Genomic DNA, 22,678 nt, shown 5'->3' with positions numbered 1-22,678 from the left:
TACTTTTAATTGTAGTAATAAATGGACAACCTCTTCTATCAGTATAGAAGACTGGTCCGTCTTTAACTTCCTTAAACATGTAATGATAATATATATTAGTTACATACAGGGAAACTTCAACATTTTAGAAATTCCAAGAATGAAAATTAAAATTGTATGGATTTGAATTGCTACAAGGTTTCACTTTAAAATGATATTCTTTCGGTATACATGTATATGATCAGGGCCAAAACACCATTTTTAGGGAAGGGGCCTCAGCCTTTTGGGGGGGGATATGCATGATTTTGGCATACTTTGGGGAAAGGTGTCTCAAATTTATCACAAACTTTTAACAAGTTCTTCAAAATAGAAAAGCAAAAATCACTGGGAAATACTAATAAGGCAGTAAAAGACCTTAATTCAACACCATCATTTAATTTTGTTATAAATTCTATTGGAAATTTCAAAAGACTGGGGATTTTTGAGGACCAAACTGGGGAAAAAAAGAGACTAGTTTGGTTGGGGAAGCAGCCTATATTCGGCCTCTACAAAGCAGGGTTCTTTGGCCCTGATATGGAATATTGTTTATGTAAATTATGCGTGCCGCATGATGTTGTATATTTTGCAGAAGAAATAAAAACATATCGTACAGTACAGCTGTATGTTAAACAAGAAATATTGTCAGAAAACTCGTTTACGGAATGTGACGAAGTTCGCCGACTTCGTGCGCGCAATATGCATTCTTTTTATGATATAGAAAAAGTATCATGAATTGGATCTTTTAATTTATTAACCATGCTAGTCCCGACAGCCGCAAACCTTTGCCTTGCCTATACATCTGTGTGATCTGACCGGGTTCTATCATGTAAGCAGCTTTTATTTTTACATTGAAATCCCTCAACCCCTTAAATGGACTGTTCCAAATTCAAAGCTTCTTGCAAGTTCATTACATAAATTAGGGATAATACGGATATACGTAGAGAGTATGATGAGGAAGCGAGATGCCTATCAAAAGAACACTATACTGGTTGTGAGAAACACGGAATCTAGTATACAGATATGCAAGATTCTTCCGTGATGTCATCTAATTGAATTTTAAATTAAAAAATGAATGTTACATGTACATTTGCTCAATTTAAATAAATTACATTACTCTACCTTTAAACCAGTAGCTTTTACAGAATACATGTAAACTGTATGGTGGTCGGCGGATATCTAACCGGTCACGTGGGTTGGTCATTTGAACCGCTTCGGAGTTTGCTTTTTTAAGAAAAATTTTTATTATGTTAAAACACAGCCCAATGTTTTATATGATAAATTGACTTTCTTTATCACTTTAAATGAAATTTTAGAACTTCATGAATTAATAAAGTACAATGTTTTCACGGTGTAAGAAATAAATTGGCAGACTAGATCTACTTATTTAAAAATAAATATGTCATAATATGGTAAATTACTTTAAATTTATTTGAAAATTTAAAATTTGTACTAAGAATTGAATACACTATTAAAATTAATATTTTAATTAATTCTAATGATTTATTTTTTTTTATTAAAAAACCTATACAGGTTTTTTTCTTCTTTTTTTTCTTACGAGAGTCGTGTTATCTTATATAATACATATAAAACAGATATAGATAATATTATAAATCTCTCTAAGTCTGTCACTTTTTGAACTCTTAAATATTCAAGATGTGTGTTCGCATGCCAGATTTATGTTAAGATTTAATTTTCACAGGTATTATAATAGTATAATAAGCATTGTGTTCTTTTGTAAAATTATAACAGTTTATTATATACGTTGTTTACATGTACGAGTACGAGTATAAACGTGTCACGGATTACTTCATTCATGTCGTTACTTAAAAAAGTTACACAATATGATTGTTTGTGCTATCGCTAAATCAAATTTACAGTGATGCTATGTTTTCATTATTTTTATTTCAAACACTAGTAAAGAATGGCACAGATTGGAGTGATTGGTTCAGTTGAAAAGTTTAACGGGTTAAAATAAATATACAATATACAATGTTTAGCGACAAATTTGTTTAAATAAAACTGGTTCATAATTATGAAATAAAAATATACCTGTTATTATTGTTGTTATTATTGTTGTTCTTGTTGTTGACGGCTCAGTTGGAGTTACAGATTAGCTGATAATGACGTAAATTGATTGGCAAATTTAACATTTGAGCCGCGTCATGACAAACCCAACATAGTGCGTTTGCGACCAGCATGGATCCAGACCAGCCTGCGCATTCGCGCAGTCTGATCAAGATCCACGCTGTTCGCTATCAGTTTCTCTACTAGAAGCAGACAGCATGGATCCTGATCAGATTGCACGGATGCGCAGGCTGGTCTGGATCCATGCTGGTCGCAAACACACTATGTTGGTTTTGTCATGTCGCGGCTCAAACAAAATGATAAATATTTCAAGTAGGATAGTCTCTTTTGCATAATGCACCAATTAAGCGATGGAATTCTTTAGTATGAATAAATATATTTTGATTAAACAAACCGAAATAAAGTTAAATCTTCTTGCCATATCTTAAACTTAACGTGAAATTTACCGCTTTACGTTTCGTGCCTTTTGGCCTTTATCAATTATCAAAGTTTAAGTATTTTTAAAAATCACTAAATCGTGGTGTTCTGAAATTAATGAAATACATGTACATTAAATGTTTGAAAACACAATTTAGACTAAATGTAAAATAATAAGGAGAAATGTAAACTAACCCATGTCATCAAAACTTGTGTACGGTTGAATTTAAATGAATAACACTGTATTTTATCTATAGGCAAATCTCACCTCAAACGCATTCTTAGTACTCGTGTACCCACTTAGAGGGTTTATAATCGCTGATAAAGTGTTAACGATACGAACCACTGAATAAGCTTGTTTTTGCCATCCGTAATTAAATCTGGTGAATCCGGCAACCAGAAAAAAATATATATACAATATATATATGATAAAGAATTATTAGGAATGACAGCGTTGAACGAGTAGATCTTAACCTGGCATGTGCTAAAACGATTCAATAATGAATACGAGTATTGCGTGTTGTAGAGTACATTAGACAATGGGTATCCAAGGTTGAGATAAAAATAAAACACCCAATATTTGTTTGGTTTATTTCTTACCTGTTTACAGTGACTTTGGTAAATATGTGTATAATAATAATTAACGTTAACGTACTGTTGCAGTACACTGCACTGCACAGCATTGTACAGCCGGACACGGCACGGCACGGCAAAACACAACGCAGCTCAGCACAAGACAATCCAATGCACAATACAATACTGCACAATACAATACAATACAATACAATACAATACAATACAATACAATACAATACAATACAATACAATACAATACAATATTTCTTTATTTAGTCAAGGTTACATATTTTGTAACACAGAAAATTGAAGACTAATATAAATATTGAACATTATGTTGGTACATTTAAACATATAACCAGATGTTAGAGGTAAATACATTTGTAAATAACATGAATTTGTTATTGTGTGTTTGTTTGTTTTGGAGTTTTTTTTATTCTGTATTTGTTTCTAAGGTTTATTTATTATCATTGAAAACTATCAACCGTTTTGATAATATAGAACGTTTTCTGTTGTTCTCTGATGATCTATCGAGAAAATTAAGATATTTAATTAACGCATGTTTACAAATACATATACTCTCTTAATATATAAACATTGTATTTTGCACACTAGCTTAATCACTACAAATTGCAATTTCTTTTTTCATTTTTTCATTTCAGGTGTTCCAATTTACTACGACCTTTTAAAACACATTGTTAATGAAATAGTTGAACGTGCTAGAACTCAATGGTTATTGGCTAAAGAAAAGACATAGAAAAGGGGAAAAAGTTTACGATCTCAGTTGTTTAATCAGTAGTGTATGAAATTGAACAGTGAAAGGTTGGGTATAAATGAATGGACCAAGTACATGTATATTTAAGGTTAAAAAAAAACTGGATATTTTCCGCTCTAGTTATTTAGAGTATTACAGTGTTATGTAATTATAACCCTGTCTTGCACGTGCAAAATTATTAAGGACATTTATAATATACCCTCAATAAGTATTAAAGCTGTAGTAACTACAGAACATATAAACAGAAATAAATATAATGACCAATCAATCGATTAAATAGTAAACTATCGACTCGGCTTATTGAGTATGGAATTGCAAATAAAGTAAGGGATTAAAAAGTGCGAGCGCTATTGGACGTGTCTAAACTGTAACTTTGAATGTGTGACATACATCTGCCGAAGAGGTCTTTGAAATAGGATATATAAATGTAACTTAAATAAAAGGATACAATTTAAAAGGAATTGCCACAGTAACCAGAACGATCATCGTTTGTGCTTTTATTTTTAAATTCTGGAGATTTGTTAGTTGCTGATAAGTTTTAAATTTTATTTATTTTTGTGATAAATAATATATAGAAAATTATAAACGATGAAATTATGGCTAGTTATTGCGGTAGGAATGGTCATACACGCCATATTCTTTTTCTCAATTTTTGAAATATACTTCGCCACACCGCTTGTGAATGGAATGACACCGCATCGTTCCCCTCTGAAGCCGCCGGCGAGGAGGCTGGTATTTATTGTTGCCGACGGATTACGTGCTGACAAAATTATGGAACTTATGCCAAACGGGAAAAGCCCAGCACCATTCTTAAGGTATGTTTAACTTTTTTGTTCTTTAACTGTTCTTTAACTCTGTTCTGTTCTGTTTAAAGCCGGTGTCCCACTTTGACCTAGTAAGTCACGACCTCGAGTAACGAATTGACCCAACTACCAATTTCAATAAAAATATGAATGATATTATGAATAAGACTTTTCTTAGATAAAGTTATCGAGATATTACTGTTTATTAAATACACAAACAAGGTTACCAACCAATGTCAGTTGGTTCAAACATGTGTTCCAGATTTTAACTTCCATATATGATTGTATAATGCACTAATAATCAGCTTAAATATTTGGCTTTATTTAAGCAGTATTAAACTTAGAGCCCCAAGAATACCCGCTTTCTATTGTATAGTCGTGACTCGTGAGATCACTATACAATAATAGTATTTAACAGAAAAACAGTTTATATATCTCATTTTTTGTTTCCTTACACGAAAACACAAACCTTTAGAACAACCAAAAAATATAAATATGAAAAATGAAAAAGTATAATTTTAATCATTCTTTAAAGATGGACTGACCAAAAAAGGACGAGGGACAACGGTATTAGTTGAACAATCGCGGCGTTTTAAAGGAAAGGGTTAAGCTTAAAACAAACAAATATTATTTACCGAAGCTTTCATATGACTTTACAAGTTCAATATAGGACACCAAAATGACTGAATTATGAAATTATGCAAATATCAAATATCGATTTTATAAGAAGATAGTATACCTCGTGAATGTACCCGTAACGCTTTGCACCATGAATGAATATGTACTTGTAATAGTTAATAATAATAAACTTAATTTTCTATGCCGGTACTGGGAATATAAAATACTGTCAAACCTGTATAGAGTGTACTGGGAATTGAAGGTCTGTAATATTAGTTTACCATAAAATGGTCCGATATTACTTATCGACATTTATGTAATGAATTGTTCGGGAAAAATACTATTATTCAGCATATAGATGCTCGGAATAAAGAACTCTATCAACATTTTTTGTCAAGGAATATTTATAAGAATTTCCGAATGATACATTTGAACTGTCTTTAGCAATATTTGAAATACTAATGGAAAATGCGCCCCTTGTAGACCAATCTACTTTAAACACCATATAATGACATATCTCTACCCAACCATCCATGTTATCTCCCAGCACATGAATGAATTAAACTGTGTGTACAAATTTTAACGACATTTTAAAGGGTGACCGTATATATAACTAGTATCTTTGACCCATTTATTTTGCCCGAAGTACATATTAGCTTGTATTGGAGAAGGTACGATTGAGAGAATTAAAGCTGGGGAGATGTATGCGGTTTCCGGTTACAACCCTCAGTATTCGTGAATGTTGTAATTTTAGACCGTCGTGGTGGAAAATGTGTTATTTCTTATTTTATCCATGAAGTTTAAGACCGAAATGTTTTGCGTTTTGTTGTATGAAGGGACGGCTTTTGTTCCGCTCAGTTTTAACATTTTAGTTTTAACGTGAGTCAGACAGAAAAAACTTTAAGTTTGTTGCAACCGCTTTCTTATCCGCTTCCTCGATACCAGTACTAGTGAAATATGGTCATTGAAAAAAATAATCATAACTCCTTTAGATCGAACTCACAATCCCTACGTTAGAGACAGGCACTTTTACTTCTACTAGCCTCAGTAACTTTACTACTACTAGCCTCAGCAACTTTACCACTTCTAGCCTAGCCTCAGCAACTTTACAACTACTAGCCTCAGCAACTTTACCACTACTAGCCTAGCCTCAGCAACTTTACTACTACTAGCCTCAGCAACTTTACTACTACTAGCCTCAGCAACTCTACAACTACTAGCCTCAGCAACTTTACCACTACTAGCCTAGCCTCAGCAACTCTACCACTACTAGCCTCAGCAACTTTACCACTACTAGCCTCAGCAACTTTACCACTACTAGCCTAGCCTCAGCAACTTTACCACTACTAGTCTCAGCAACTTTACTACTACTAGCCTCGACACCTTTGATTACATGTGTCTTTTGCTCGTCTTTCATCTCTGAATAGAGTGGTTCACCCGGAAACAATTGGTGGAGGGGGGGGGGGGGTACCACAGTTTTCTTCCTATCTAGGATTTGTCTGGTTTGGTAAATTGGTAAAAATGACACACTCCTGTAAAAGATAGTGAAATGAAAAACCCATTTTGGAATATGCATCACCCCTTTTCGAAATTTTTGCGACACCCGTTGGTAAGATTTTCTAGTTTCTCTGTTGCCTTTAATGACTAATATAAGATTACACTTTTGATGACGATCTATCACATGATGTGTGTTGACATAATAGCATGTGATTTATTTTGTCATAGCTTTTCGCCTTTATAACCTTATCGTTTGCTTGCTGAACGCTGATATATTCTTTAAAAAGTTAACTTTATCCCCTAAAGATAGGTAGTCGTGACTGAAGTATCATGTTTCTAACAGATGATCACGAATCACGAGTTTTCTAAGTTTTTTTTTTATAAACAGATCTGAAAGTGTTTGAGAATGTCTTTTTACCGCGTTTTTCAGTACTTTGAATAACAACAATACATAAATTCATAAAAGTGACGATTTGTTTACCATGCTGAGATGATTTATGTATCAGCTCTTATATGGAAATCATTTCAGACGTCTTTAAATCTCGCTATAAACACAATGATTATTGAATTTCCTATGGAAGCGCGTCTCAATCGTGCGGAAGTCGCGAAATGTCATTTCTTAACAAATATCATTTTCGCAAAATTAAACATGTCTCAAATCGTCTGTGTTAAAAACACATATCATGGTAATGCAAGATAATACATGTAGTAAGGAGCATCGTGCATTTGTTAGCTGATACCTTTCAGCACAGTCACGAACGTTAAACAATATGTCACGATTTCTTAAGCTTCATTACTTAAAATAGAAATAACATTTCAATAACGTCGAATGCACCCAAAGAAAATTTATCAGGTATTGTAAGCGTATTAAAGTTATTGTTTATATTTCCAATTTGATGTTCCTTCTTTAAGCTGACTTAATCTGTATCACGAAACATAGCTTATACTACTTCAGATATATCATGTATTCGCCCGTCCATCCGTCCGTTTGTCGTATTTCCAGCTAACATTGAAAACTACATCTAGATGGCTTGACTGTGGTCCAATGGTCTAAGAAATAAAGTTTGAAATTCTTACATCAATAGATCAACTGGGGCGGTTACGGAAATATATACAAACGATAATGAAGAAATATACTCAGAAATATATCTAAAATATGCTATTTATAATTTTGAGGTAAATATTAGTGTTTTGTTTACTATCCTTCGAGAACGTATTGTGAGAATGACTTGAAATTGTACACACAGTTTATTGGTCTAAACTACTTAAAATCCCAGTCATCATACATAATCTTTAGCCATAGACAATCGCTTGCGCTAATATATTATCAATCAATCTGAAGCAAAGGCACGGTGTTAACTATGAATCAATATTCAGTGTCTGAAGCGGGTATTTATCTACATGGTGTGGGCTGTTTGTAATATGAGAGCAGACTTCACTGATCGATGGTTACATCAATAAATTGTATACACCAATCTGCACAATTAAGGTGAAATATCCGTAATGAGTTACTGCATAGTCCATTGATCCAGAAACTTTCGCATGAAACCCTGTAATATTATAAAATCTGTAATATTGAAATATGTAATATATGTTATAAGAAAGGGACGAAACGTGAATATTGATTTATTACAATTACCTGTATAAATCATTACATTTATTGTCAACACAGTTTATGGTACTGTGCAACATTTTGAAGTTTTAAATGTCTAGGACGTTGTATTATGTCCCTGAGCTCTAGTGGACTATTAGGAGATCAACCCTTATTTCAGAATGTAAATTGAACCACTTGACTGTCAGTTTATTATCTTCTGTGTATTATACAGTCTTCTGCTTTGACACCGATGTTTGGAATGTTTAACTTTGTAAATAAACATCGAAATATTAGGTAATGAACGCGGTATGGGATCTTTCCCTTTTCCCATTTTTGATCACAACGAATTCTGACAGCTGAAAACGTATTCGGTAAAAAAACATTTTTGGGTATATCAGCGTGTTAAATGTTTGCAAGCAGGTGTCGAATTTCCTTTATAAATTTTCGGTCATTATAACTACAACTAAGTTTGTTTACCTACATTTTAACCTTTTACAAGTGTTCTCAATTCTGACTTCGGTAAGAGTTATTTATAGTCTTATATGTTTGTTTTTAGTCACAAAGATACGCGTGTGATGCATTAGTAAATTTAGAAATATTTAAAGCTCAGTGCTAAGAAATGAATTGGAATCGCTCCGTTATTTCCTTTAGAAGTGACTTCGATCTATTTATTGTAATCAATTACTTTGTTCAAATCAAGGCACATCAAGCATAGGAATGGACAACAATGTTTTCTGCCAAGGAAAGCAAATATGTGATAAATTTATCATAAAAGTTACAAAATGTAAAAGTATCTTTCAACACAACTTTACCGATGAAAAAATGTGTTTTGTGGCCTTTATGGGCCTTTAAATGAAGCGCCGTTGTTGTAAGTTATCCATATTTGATATAAAAACACTAATAACCATGTTATTTAACCATCAACCAAAAATTTACTATTTGATATACATGTACCTGTAACTGAAAGCTGACGATAGAAAAGTTTCAGTACATATTGTGTTTCATATTGTAAATATACAAATATATAGGTAAAGTTATTTAGCATTGTTATGAATAGGTAATGGTACGTAATTTCATATCAATGTATACTCTGTAATATGATATATAAATTACTGTCAATGATTGTGATCTTCAAGCTCTAAAAATGTAGAACAATTTTTATTTAACCCAAAGAAATCAAATAAATGTAAATAATGGTATAACAATGAATTGGGAGTATTTATAGAAATACTCTTATTATATACTGTCATTTCCCAAGTTACGTACTTTAAAGCATTCTGTTTCATTCTTAATTGTGATTAGGTAAACAATCAACATAAACCTTTACAGACAGACAGACTGACAGACAGACAGACAGACAGACAGACAAGTGAGAAAAACATGTTTCCCTCTTTAAACTATCAATTTTGACTTAAAATGCTTGGTCAATCATCCTTTTCTAATGTGTAGCACGATTGTCTCTTTATAGAGTTTAAAATCTAGGACACAACTGAAATCCAATAGCCATTCCCTTTTGTCAGGTTGATTAGTAGACCGATTATGCATTTAAAATTGATCATGTCGGTAAAGCATAATCAAACATGTCATATATTTATGTACAGTAAGACCAGTGCAAAAGAACACTACGTATTTGCATTATCTCGAGTAGTCAAAATACGCCATTTAGAGAATAATCCCCACATTTGGGGCCAAAACTCGTCAAAACAAAACCCACTGTCATTTAGAGTCTAAACACATACATTTTTTTGCAAAATTTTAAGTGTCTACAGTCTATTTATCAAAAAAGAGGACCGTTCGTTGTTAACAAGTTTGTCTGTATACCAAAATATGATCAATGAATTGTTGGTGTTTATACATGTATAACATGTATAAAGGCTAAAGGATTACTAAAATTTTGATAAAAGAATTAAGATAATCTTGCTTACGTCCAAGTTGGTATGATTTTGTCCTACGGGGGTTGTCGCGAAACTATTGAATATATTAAGAGTTTATTTATTCCTTTACGTAATCTCTATTATAATTCAATAAAGGAAATTGTGACATTTTGAAAAGTAAATGTTGACATTTTGAGATTGTAGACAATAGACACACAGCTTAAAAAATGAATTACAACCTTGTTTGTTCATCATCGATCTCATGTAACAGGCATTATTCAAATTGAAAAAAAAAGCTGAAAAAGTAAGAAAGGTTAAATATTTACTTGACCATAGGTCACCACTTACCTGAATTAAGTATCTTTTCCCATCGCTCTAGTACAGTCAATATCAACCTAAAAACAATAAGACTCAATTATATAAGTTTTTTCTAAGCAATATATGTTACATGATGTATAATATATTTATATTACTTCAGAAATATCATTCAAACGAAAGGAGGATGGGGCGTATCTCATGCAGCTGTTCCCACGGCAACAAGACCCGGACACGTTGCCCTAACTGCTGGTTTCTACGAAGATCCAACCTCTGTAGCTAAAGGTTTGAATGTTACCTCAGATTTAACATTTTCATGTGTTAAGAATGTAGCAGATTTGGATCAATTATTTAATAATTTGTCTCATCTTATTGTCTAAATTAACGAGATGATCAACTCATATTAAACAATTCGTATCCTAGATTGTAACAGCAGCATGCCTCCATATTCATGCTAATTTTCTTAAAATGTTAGAACATTTTTCTCAAGTTTGATTTTCTTGAAATATTTTGGCTCATCTGAAGACGTGCAGCTTTAATGGTAGGGCATGTATTCTGTTATGAACTAAATTACGACCGGAAACAATCTAACGATATACCACAGGAGTGTAATGTGACACAGTCATCTGAACAATTCATGTAAAAATTACAACCAATCTTCACGTTCACAAAATATGATATTTTCTGCAAGCATTTGTTTCATTTAAGGTAATAATCATTTAAATATTTGAGCTGATCGCGTTTATCATTATCCGTACATCTTTCAAAACCTTTTAAGTACGTGGTTTCTGGTATATCAACGTCATGGTACCCGGCTGTATTTAAGTACGGTTTAGATATCCTAAGTATTATGAGTATATAATGTTACGTTATAGAGGTATATTTTGTGTATTTATTTATGTTTCAGATCTTCAAGGGAAGGAGGTCATGTTTGACACAGTATTTAATGAGAGCCAGTATACATGGTCTTGGGACACGCCCAAATTTCTGGCCAAAGTTACAGGAGGTATATTTACATTCTTACATTTGTAATGGTAAAACTTATCTAGTAACAATAGTTAAAATTACCCAACTTAAAACTGGCAAGTTTGGTTTTTCGCGATTTGAAGTATTTGAATGAATTGACAAGAATGGAACAAGATGTGGCTGTCACACACTAAAGGGGACCCTTTCTAGTAGAGTACCAATATTTAGATCTATAATAATAATAATGATAATAATAATAATAATAATAATGATGATAATAATGTTAATGATAATGATATGATAATGATGATGATAATAATAATAATGATAATAATAATAAAGACTTTATTGAACAAGAGAACTCCTTTGAACAACTTGTCAATCTTCCACAAAGAATAATATTCGGGGCACTTTACTGTGATAGCATGTACAGCGTCGATCAAGTTTTTGGAGCATTATTAAGTAGGGAACCCCGAGGAGCTCTATGCCGCAACGACTACGAATAGTACATCTCTTGGTTTTGTATTCGAAAGGATCACTTTAGGATGTGACGATCCCATTAGAGTGTGACACTGCACAACTTAACATTACATTGGATACGTACACATGTACAAAATCAATTAATGTGTGATAACAATCATATTACAATGCACAAGTAATGCATACAGTTTATATTGAATACATTTTTTGTTCGTCATGTAAAATATCAGATGAGATAAGTGTATGCATCAAGGGTCCTAACAGTTGAATATCTTCAGTTAAAATGTCATAACATCCACTTGAAAACTTCATTCACTTCATTTTTGATAGAGACAACATTAAAAATCCATTTAGAGCACTTCACAGTGAAAGTTCCCTGTGAATTCAGATAAGACATTATTATTGAAGTAATGTTTAGGTCATTAAAGAGCGCGTGCCTTCCATTATTTTTTAATGTCACATGACCAATCCTCATTTGTCTATATTTGGCAGGAATGCTGGTTTTTGTAAATTAATGGTGAAATTATCGAACTACGAACACCAATTTGTTGTTGCTCAAATTAGCTTTTGCGTGTTGTGTGTAAATATATTTATAAAACTTTGTGATAATTGATAATTGTGACATCAAAATAAACAAATATAAACAATAAAAGAGTTGTAACTCTGTGGCATTACTACAAGAGTTAAGGCTCTATTTAGAATGTTTTGCCCATTGTTGTTTTCCCCCAGATCATGTCTTTGCTGTATATAAGTAAAAACTGGGGTTAACGTCAAAATTGTTCGTTATTGTGACGATACCTATTATCTGTTATTCTGCTAGTGACTTGTCTACTTACCTGGAATAATACTTCCTTGAGCAGGAGTAAATGACTAAAATCCATCTCACATTTTTAAAGACATTCAGGTGTCATTGTTGTTTTAACGCTGTATATACTTGTTTTATTGTTATTATATCATGAATTGATGTTAAATATTTTACAGGTAATGCAAACCGCATGTTTTCATCGAAATATCCTGGCCATATGAAATGGTTGGCCGGTATAAACGCAGAGGACATGGACTCGTGGGTGTTTAGGGAAACACATGTAAGTTGAAAATTAGTATTTACATTAGCTAGGATAGTGTGGGGACCGTAAAATATCACCCAGTATGTATTCCCATACGTTTTAGTTCCTTCAGCATTGTTGGCGGTAATTGACTCTTTCCTGCTGATGCTGATGCTGCTGCTGTTGTTCTTGTTTGTGTTATCTGAACACCCCGTCTCGTAATATTGATAAGGCGAGCAATTTATGTATAAAAGAACAATAATGATAATGTTACTACCAAAATAGGTAGCCTTTAAGAAAAAATAAACCTTTTTATGTAGTTCCTTTTTATTAAATGAATGAAAGAATGCATTTTTGCTGGCATTAAAGCACTGCGGTCTATTAACATTCTGAGAAAAAAAAAGAGACAACAAAAAACAACAACATTGAAACAACAACAACATAATACATAGTTCTTATTTATCTAAAAATTTTAACTTAATAAATAAGTAACATGTAGTTAACACATACTCAAAAATACCCCATGCTAATATAAATGCTGAGTAATGCATTCTTTTCAATTTTTAAATCTCTTAATTCTTAAACTTCTCCACGTAATATAGGCCAATGATTTAAATAGTTTCAATTGAATAAACCCATAAAGTAACATTTAAATCAGTACGTATTCAATGTCAAAAATAGGTATGATCACTTATAAAATCAATACTAATTCACTATCTGTTCAATCAAATTGCATGTAAACCTGCATACCGACATATTTAGTGACAAAACATTGATGATAACACGTGAAATGTTCGATTATCATTAAATTTTAATTAAAGGTATGTGTGTTGATAACTGCGTGGGGTTTTAAATTAACGAATTTCTTGTTAAATACGCAATAATTAATTAATTGAGAATATTCAAGTGATAATACTAAGGTAGAATGTTAAAAAAAGACCTATTACAGAAACAGCAACAGCAGACTAAAAAGCAAATTATAAATATATATGTAAAGAGTATTTCAATAATTTAAACAAATACGAGTACGTTGTATGTTAAATCAGAAGACGTTAAGTCTTTATTTTCATTAATCAATACAAATACTCCATAAATCAAAAGAATAATAATTTGATAAATCAGTCTGATAAAAATTAATAATTTGGAGAGAATGAACTTCCTTTTAAATCCTGTTTCCGTTTATAAACTGCTATTAATCTTAGATTGCATGTAAATATTTCATACCCATATGTGCACACCTGATAAATAAAAGTAGCATGCCTGTGAAGGTGACGAAAACACTCAATAAAACTGCCATCACGATTGTATTTTATCAGATTATTGAGTTGCAGGTCGGAATTCCGCCTTTCTTCTGTTGATACTACGTGCAGTGGCTAGGCTTTTTTCAAATATACATGAATTTGGTTTAAAATGCGGGCCTATGTGAGTAATTCATTTGGTTTAAAATCCGGGCCTATGTGATAAATTAATCACATGTTTGTTATTTTATCTAAACAGGCATTTTCGGGTAAAGTTACAAACGATAACTGTTAGTAATAGAAAGAGCATCGAAAGACGAGGCTATCTGATTTGTTCGAGGGGGGGGGGGGGCGAGCGAGTGTTTGATCGCCGAGTGTTTTGATGTTCTTTCTCTTTTGTATCATAGTTAAACCCTGTTGTCACAATATGAAGCCGCAGAAAAAAAGGAACCCATGAACGGGCATCTGAATATGATATTTCTGTCGCTTTCCCTTTCTCTGGCGTCACAATAAGTAAACCCCAGCAAAAATGAGCCAATCAACGGGCATGCTCTGGAGTGCGGGTAACTAATACCTGTACTCCAGTTAACGATTTAACTCTGACACATTTTCAACATAAAGGTCCCCAAACTATAATACCACTTATTTAATATACAAACGCAGTTTTTTTGTTTCTTATTGCCATTGATAAAGGTTTTTAAATAGGAAATAGTAATTTTCAGTTGCATGCCAAACGCGTTTTCAGTTCCAATCAGTATACCCTTTTGTTCATATTTGTTATTTAAACCAGCAGATTTTTTTTCATATAAGATAGAAAAACAGCTTTAATATGCTATATATTGCGGTGGTATTTCTTCTGTATACATTTATATTGTTTGTATTCCTTACACGAACATATGCCCTTGCACTGATGAATGACTGAAACGACATGTAACGGTCAGATCAAATTCGAGTTCAAATGTATAAGTAATTTATTTTGTTTATTTCAGAAACTTCTGGAGAATGCCAAAACTGACGAAGTTCTGAAAGCCAAGATGGCGGAGGACCAGATTTTGTTTTTTCTACATCTTGGAGGCCTCGATCACAGCGGTTATATCGTCAGACCAAATTCAGAGTAAATATTTAGTAATCTTCTGTTCGAAACGTTTTTGACACATATGACTATATGTTATGCATGAAGTAGACTGCAAGGGCAAAAACGGCAACTTTTCAAATTGTATTGTTTGAAAATATAACGGTGCTTTGACTGTAATTTATGGCTATAACATTTCATTATTTAAAATCATGCGGAATTATGTTATTGAATATTGATATACGATAGCTATAGTTCTGATCTTATTGAAAACTGTTTCAATATAAATGCATTGAAATTTAGAAAAATACTTTTTGTTATAAGATATTTACATAATTCGAACTAAGAAAAGTTTACCTATATTAAGTTTACGTATCATTATAATTATGATACAAGGTCAATATTTGCATTAACAAGTATGTAATATCTATAACATTTTTTTACTATAAATAAAATTAAAAAGTAAATTTGATACCTGAGCATATGATATAAGTTATGTAGATGAAAGATTTTCAATGAAGTTTTGATAAATACTTAAAGAACGAAAGACTATAATAACCACTATTATAACATATTTCTTTGTAGACGAAAATTCCGATGGAGTGTTTTTATAGTTATTTAAATTTTGTAATATTGAAATATATTTTAATTTCTTGAAACTCTTCAACCAGTTTAATCCACGGCATGTTTTTGTAAACAAAGTATAATATTCTATATTTGAGTATGATTTCATCCTATGTAAGCCTTAAACAACTTATAGGGTCATTCTACCTCCATAAGTTTAATCAAATCGTATGTGGCGTACTTCTTTTTTATGCATTATACCCTCTCCGGAGCCATCATTTTTTCTCATGCATTTATTATCATATTTTCCAGGGCTTACCTTAATCATATATCGTTTGTTGATGAAGGGGTAAGGAAGGTTGTGGAAGAGTTCGAATCACATTACAATCATGATGGTCAAACAGCTTTTGTCTTTACATCAGATCACGGAATGACTGACTGGGGTTTGTACTATTACTTATTTAAATTCTACCCCCTCCCCCCTCCTTTATTCAAATTAGAACACCTGACACGGCTAAAAATGATAATTAATGAGCTTGAAATATCACTAATTAATGAGCTTGAAGTATCACATGATTCGACAACCTAGATTCGTACATAAATTCTTTGAATACCGCGGGCTCTCCAGTATAGATTCCGGAAATATATCCGATTTTTACGGAAGTACCCGACGTCATTGTAAGCATAAAAGATCTTGTATAGAATATTGTGTTTATCACTATCTTATTGATGATTGTTTTCATACTTAACGGTTTAATTTCAATTTGATACACCTGATGCTATTCCCATTGATATGCTACTTGTAAATTAATACTTTCATTGAAACTTAATATTCATCGCCACGTGTGAGTAGCGTCTAATAAATTATGTATTCACTTGAAGTATAAGCGTTTTACAGCAAACGTATGACTCGGATAGATTTGTTGTTTATTGTTTTATTTGTCTGTGCTGTTTTGTTATTTGTTGCTGCACCTGTGTATTTGTTGAGTTCTATAATTATGTAATGCACGATACTACTTCGCCTAAATAGTCAACCTCGACCACCCCAACCCTTATACATACATGTGTGTTTAAGGAATTTAGAAGAAAAGGTTCGAAATAACCGATACATTGTGCGTAAAACAGAACTCTTAGGATCACGTGACAAGAAATCAGGAGCCTATAAATGTAACAACATGCGATAGAAAAATATTTAATATACTTCATAATAAATGGTTCGTTTTCCTTAGCAACAATAAACGGGAACTGTGTCACGTGATGAAAAGCACTATATATCTTTAAAGATTCTCGGCAGTAAAAATATATGGACTGAATATCGATTTAGAACAAAAAAATAATCTTCCTACAATTGCTTTATCATTCTTTGATTTCACGCATGCGCAGATCTGAAAAGAAAAAAGGGGCGACTAAATGAAGTTAAATGTAATTTTGTCTTACATTTACTTAATTGCAAGTCTTTGTAAATTATATAAAATATTATATCATTTCACTTTGCTAGTATTTTATTGAATGGATTAATCCACAATGATTTGTAATCATGCTCTAAACATTATAATTTGATCTTATCTTTTCTTTGAAGCATATGTCCGCTATTGATAATTATTTCAGAGCAATAGTGATGTGTAATTTATGTACTAGAGTACACAAATTACGTCCTTTTTTATAAATACGCAAAACTGTAAAAGTACATGTAGGGGTATAAAAAGGCAAAAAATGTGTGGTACCTTACTTAATCTTGGCACCACTTCAATTGACATATTTGGACTCACTGTTAAATTCACCGAAAACAGTCACTGGCCAACTTTGATCGACAAGAACTAAACTCGCTCATTCAATGTAGTTTTACTTTTCACGGTTACTGGTAATTTTTCACTGACATTGACTCGCTTTTCTAAACATGGCTTCACTGATGGACTAAAGATAAATGAAGGAACAAACTAACAATACTGACACGTTCAATATCAGAAAGAATACATTGTGCTTTTATAAGATGTTTCATTGTCTATCTGTTGAATCTAATTTGTTGAAGATTAGAATTTATCTCGCCTACCTTTCTTAATTAGATTTTATTGATCTGAAGGAAAACCTGTCAGCTTTGATGTACCGCGTTACTTTAGTTTATCATGTATACAACATAGCATAATTTATGTTTGTTTTCACCTTTTTTGTTCATTTACTGAAAGGTGAATACAGTTGTAAATAACGCATACTGCACTTATACATCTTTGTACGTATGTATTTGTAAAGGTCAGTGGGGCTAAATTTGCTGTAAATTTTGTTCGAAAGTCACATGTCTTGATAGTTATATGGTGAACCCTTTAGTCTATAATTTCAAGTGTTTGCCGTTATACATGCAATAAATACATTGTACATGTACTACACGTTTGTAACGCCAATTTTTCAGGTGCAAATTTATGACTATATCTTTATCTTAATCAAAATGATAAAGTCATTTTTAAAGATTGTTGACATATGAAATATAACGAAAGATTACATTGATTGCCAGTTTTCGAGCATATGTCTCTTTCGAACAATTGTAAAATTTGAATTTTTCTTGTCACATTGACATTTGTTTTATTTCGTTTTCCAACATGCAAAATTAATGTAATTCACTATTGCAATCCCAGTACTAAGTATATACCTACGTATTCAGAGTTCGTGACCTTTTGTTCACTGGTGTTTGAAAATTACTAAGTCCTGTATTCCTTTGGGTTATACATCATTATTTAATGGTTATAGCTTGTAGATGTTAAATGAATCAGATAAGAATATAACCGATGCTGTTTAAAGGAATAGTCGACAAGGGACTTATATATAATAGCAATATGCGTCTGTTGAATTGATGTAATGTAATGACAATGTATTCTGGAAATACGGCAACATTTATACAAACTTAAATGTGAATTATCAGAAACTAAGCAACATTCGGAGCACCTTACCCATGTCCCACAATCGGATCGTCCTAGACACATGTCCTTATCCGAAGACTGACGGAAAAGGGCGGAAGAATTGCGTTTCTGACCAACAGCCCTTGTCGAAGGACCGAACATTAAAGATTGTGTCGGCATAAGCCGGTAATCTTTAAATAAGTACGTTATGATAAGTTAATAAAGTTTTCTTTTGTTATTTATCAGTATGATTTATTGGAGAGAAAAACAACCCACGTTGTTTCCTAGTTTGTACTAATACTTGAAAAATACATGTATAAGTATTGATAATGCATTGAATTCTAAATCATGTGATCAAAATATTGGGTCCTAAACGCTAAGTAAATATTTTGATTCTGTTGGGAAGGAATATGAAATATTGTTGTATCAGAATGTTGTCATAAATGATAAAGGACAATCCTCTTCATGAAGTTATTTATAGATATATTTAAAGGCACACTATGCCTTAGAAATGCTGTCATTTTTGTTTCGCTCAAAAACTTATTATTTTTGATATCTTGGTACAGTTTCCAAAAATTTAATCATTTGTCATATAGATGAACTATTTTTGCTTCTGTTGCTATGTTTGCAATAGGTATAATTATAGTGAATTAATATTTTCTATGGATGTCAAAATACTACTTTGGTTACATTTTGCTACCTTTACAACACATGTTCAGCACTATTTCAGTGAATTGTTAAACATTTAGCGTGCTCTTAATCCATTATTAAAACATTATAAAATACATATTTGACATACATTTGATATTTAAAGAATTACAAAAATATGGTTTTCTGAGGCACATTGTGCCTTTAAAGTGATCTACTTCAACTCTCGCTCTGATGCGATGTCAACATCCGTGTTGTTTTTCAATAATGACAAAATAATGTTATCAATATAAAAATGAATTATTCATATACAATGCCATTCTTTATCCTGTGTATTAAGCTACAGTATATCCCTTAACGAGTATGAATTAACAAACAAGATAGCTTTAAGCAAACGAATGGAAATGAACCAAACGAAGAAAACAAAAGCATACACTGTAAAAACATCTGTACATGTATTTTTGTTAAAAGGTATTCTTTATGAAAATAATTATATTAATCGTCATAAATGGTGGGAAAGCTTCAATGGTCATGTTATCTACTTGTAACCGAGGATTTACAGGTTCGAATCGTATAGGTGACACGACTACGTTTCCTTGTATAACTCCGGTTCTGTTTAAAGCTGGTTGCCTCCAGATGAGCCAAGATATTTGCAATGTGCAACTTCTTTTGTTCACAATGTTTTATTACAAAAACAAAAACAAACAAAAACATGAAAATTCGCATGAATCAAGGGGCATGCTGCTTTAATCATGAAGGTAAAATTTATGATATGAGATAAATACCCTTTTTCATGGATGAACTAAGATATTTTATGTTGGTTTACATAACCATATCTCGTTATAGTATGATGAAATAACTATTTTTAGTATGTGAATATGTTGCATGAACATTCATCTTACGATATGGTTATTTAAACTAACTGCACGATAGAATGTATGTAACCTGGCTACAATTATTTCTCAATCGTCGGAAATCTCGGAAAGTGAGCGCTGAGGAATCTCGAGAAAAACTCAACAATCAGGAAATGACTAATGTCTAAACAAGTCTTTTCATTTAGTAAAATTTGGCACGATTTCTAGTGTCCATGTAAACTACAGTAAATCAGTACATGTGTATTATAAATTTCTATCATATTTTAGGAGCTCATGGGGATGGTACCCCAGACGAGACTTTGACTCCTTTGATAGCATGGGGACCAGGTCTACGTGAACCCGCGAAAGAAGACAGAAAATACCGGGATGGTCTTTCCAAAGGTTCGTTGTTGGTCGTTACGATTCGTTTGTCTACCATAGATTATAGGCGATACATTGTATTCCGAGTCAAGATTTTGTTATTGTATACACACAATTTTATCTCTAAATCTTATGAAATTGTCAAATTATTTGGATGTGGAATAAGAACTAAATGTACTTTAAATAGTTTTACTATTGTCTACATATTAAAGTATATTTATGTAAGGTCTGACATTACTAAATTCCACGACGTAATGCTCCTAAAAACGGGTGAACCGTTTGGGGTCTAACATTTTTAAAGCTGCGTGCTTTCATATGTTCAAAACATGTTCAAGAAAAAATCAATTTTGAGAAAGTACACTAAGATTGAAAGAAAAGAAAAATATTAAAATATTCACAATTCAGTTAAAAATTTACTTGCTATTTGCAATGAATGACTGATTTTGCTGTATACATCATCATATTTCTACTGCATGACTAATGCAGAAAGGCTTATTTTTGCATGTTTTGAACTTTATTTGGTAATTATCCTGTATTTAAAGTGTTGTTAGCAATGTGTAAATTGTCGATATTTTACTTTTTATTACATTTCATGAAAAATTAGCATGATTCTGGAGGTGTGATACTTTAAAACTAAATTGAATATTGGTATTTTACTGGTCATGGCTTCTATTTTTAGCATGGAGTCTAACTGGATTAAAGCGGACGGACATTAACCAAGCAAGTATGGCAGCGTTTCTTGCGGCTTTGGTTGGGATACCATTCCCAATGAATTCTGTGGTAAGTTTATGTTCCGTCCAGCACGTTAAGTAAGCTTCTGCAAAAGGTTATGGCATTATATGAAAGATTGAACATTATCTTCCTACATTAAAGACGTTGTAAGGGTTTAACTGTAAGCAACTGTTATCGTTTAGCCGTTTGAACCCTAAAAAGAACGTCAATGTGAACATACAGTACTTGAATACTATTCACGTTTTAAAGATAATATATGCCCCGTTTCCAAATTTGACACACAGCTTGAGTTTTTTCCTTATGTATCTTCTTGACACGATCTCAATTGGTATATAATATTTAAATAAACGTTTCTTTTTTCTAAGTGCGTATTTTAGTTTATTGTATTTGTTGTTGTAAGAGATGAAAGTGAAACTTGGCCTGGAATATACTCTATCTATAGAATGAGTTATCCTGGATCTGTGGAGATATACAATATTTCACCATTCTGGCGTATTAAAATGATGATGATGATATTGAAACTACTAGTTGACAATGTCAGCTGAACAATTATCATGTATTAACAGTGATTCTATAACTTTCTATATGTCTCCAGAGATTTCCTATGTTAAAACTAACAATTATTGGGATTTTGTTTTCGTTAATGATATTCGTTTCCTGCATTACACTCCCTACAGACATTACATTCAGGGAAATGGTATTAATATCTGATATGGATTGTCGTTATCAAATAAATTCATGCTGTTTTAAATGATATTAAAGCAGAATATTCATAGGTGTTTATAAGTACACTTGTACTGCCTTTATAGCGTAAGATGTTTTGAGTTCGGAAAATATTAACAGTAATGCATGTATCAGTGTTCATATCATATCATAGATAAAGTAACTGAAAATGTTTGAATTGTGATACACACGGCTATTATCTGTAACTCTTTAGCAATTTCTCATATCATGAAATTAAATCAAATATATAGGTTATTTAAATAATGATATACGTCTGTATTTATCTCAAAGCTATGATATTAAATTTCATCTTAAACATATTTAATTGTTGTTTGTTAAAAAGAAATAAGAATATCCACAAGGAGAAATATGACTCTGAAAGTAGAACCAATGTTTAAATAGTGATTTCAGGTATTGATCACGTGACTCTACCACGTTTCCTTCTTCCCGATCATATTTCATAATAGGGTTGAGTAAATAAATGATGCAATAAATTAATAGAATGCAAGAACTT

General features: G+C 32.1%; 1 protein-coding gene across 1 annotated transcript in view; it reads left to right on the top strand.

Moving 5' to 3' along the window:
* Positions 1-3,761: 3,761 nt before the first annotated feature.
* LOC132722209 (GPI ethanolamine phosphate transferase 1-like) overlaps positions 3,762-22,678 on the top strand; it is a 43,573-nt gene continuing 24,656 nt past the window's right edge. Inside the window, exons 1-8 of the mRNA XM_060706655.1 lie at positions 3,762-4,686; positions 10,736-10,857; positions 11,480-11,578; positions 13,000-13,103; positions 15,292-15,416; positions 16,251-16,381; positions 20,617-20,730; positions 21,389-21,489. Coding sequence (XP_060562638.1) covers positions 4,460-4,686; positions 10,736-10,857; positions 11,480-11,578; positions 13,000-13,103; positions 15,292-15,416; positions 16,251-16,381; positions 20,617-20,730; positions 21,389-21,489 — 1,023 coding nt within the window. The 5' untranslated portion in view covers positions 3,762-4,459. The remainder of the gene's footprint in view (positions 4,687-10,735; positions 10,858-11,479; positions 11,579-12,999; positions 13,104-15,291; positions 15,417-16,250; positions 16,382-20,616; positions 20,731-21,388; positions 21,490-22,678) is intronic.

Source organism: Ruditapes philippinarum, unplaced genomic scaffold (genome assembly GCF_026571515.1).
Source record: "Ruditapes philippinarum isolate M1 unplaced genomic scaffold, ASM2657151v2 ctg1731_1_1_1_1, whole genome shotgun sequence".
NCBI classification, from domain to species: Eukaryota; Metazoa; Mollusca; class Bivalvia; order Venerida; family Veneridae; genus Ruditapes; species Ruditapes philippinarum.
This window is presented reverse-complemented; position numbering and strand designations above follow the sequence as displayed.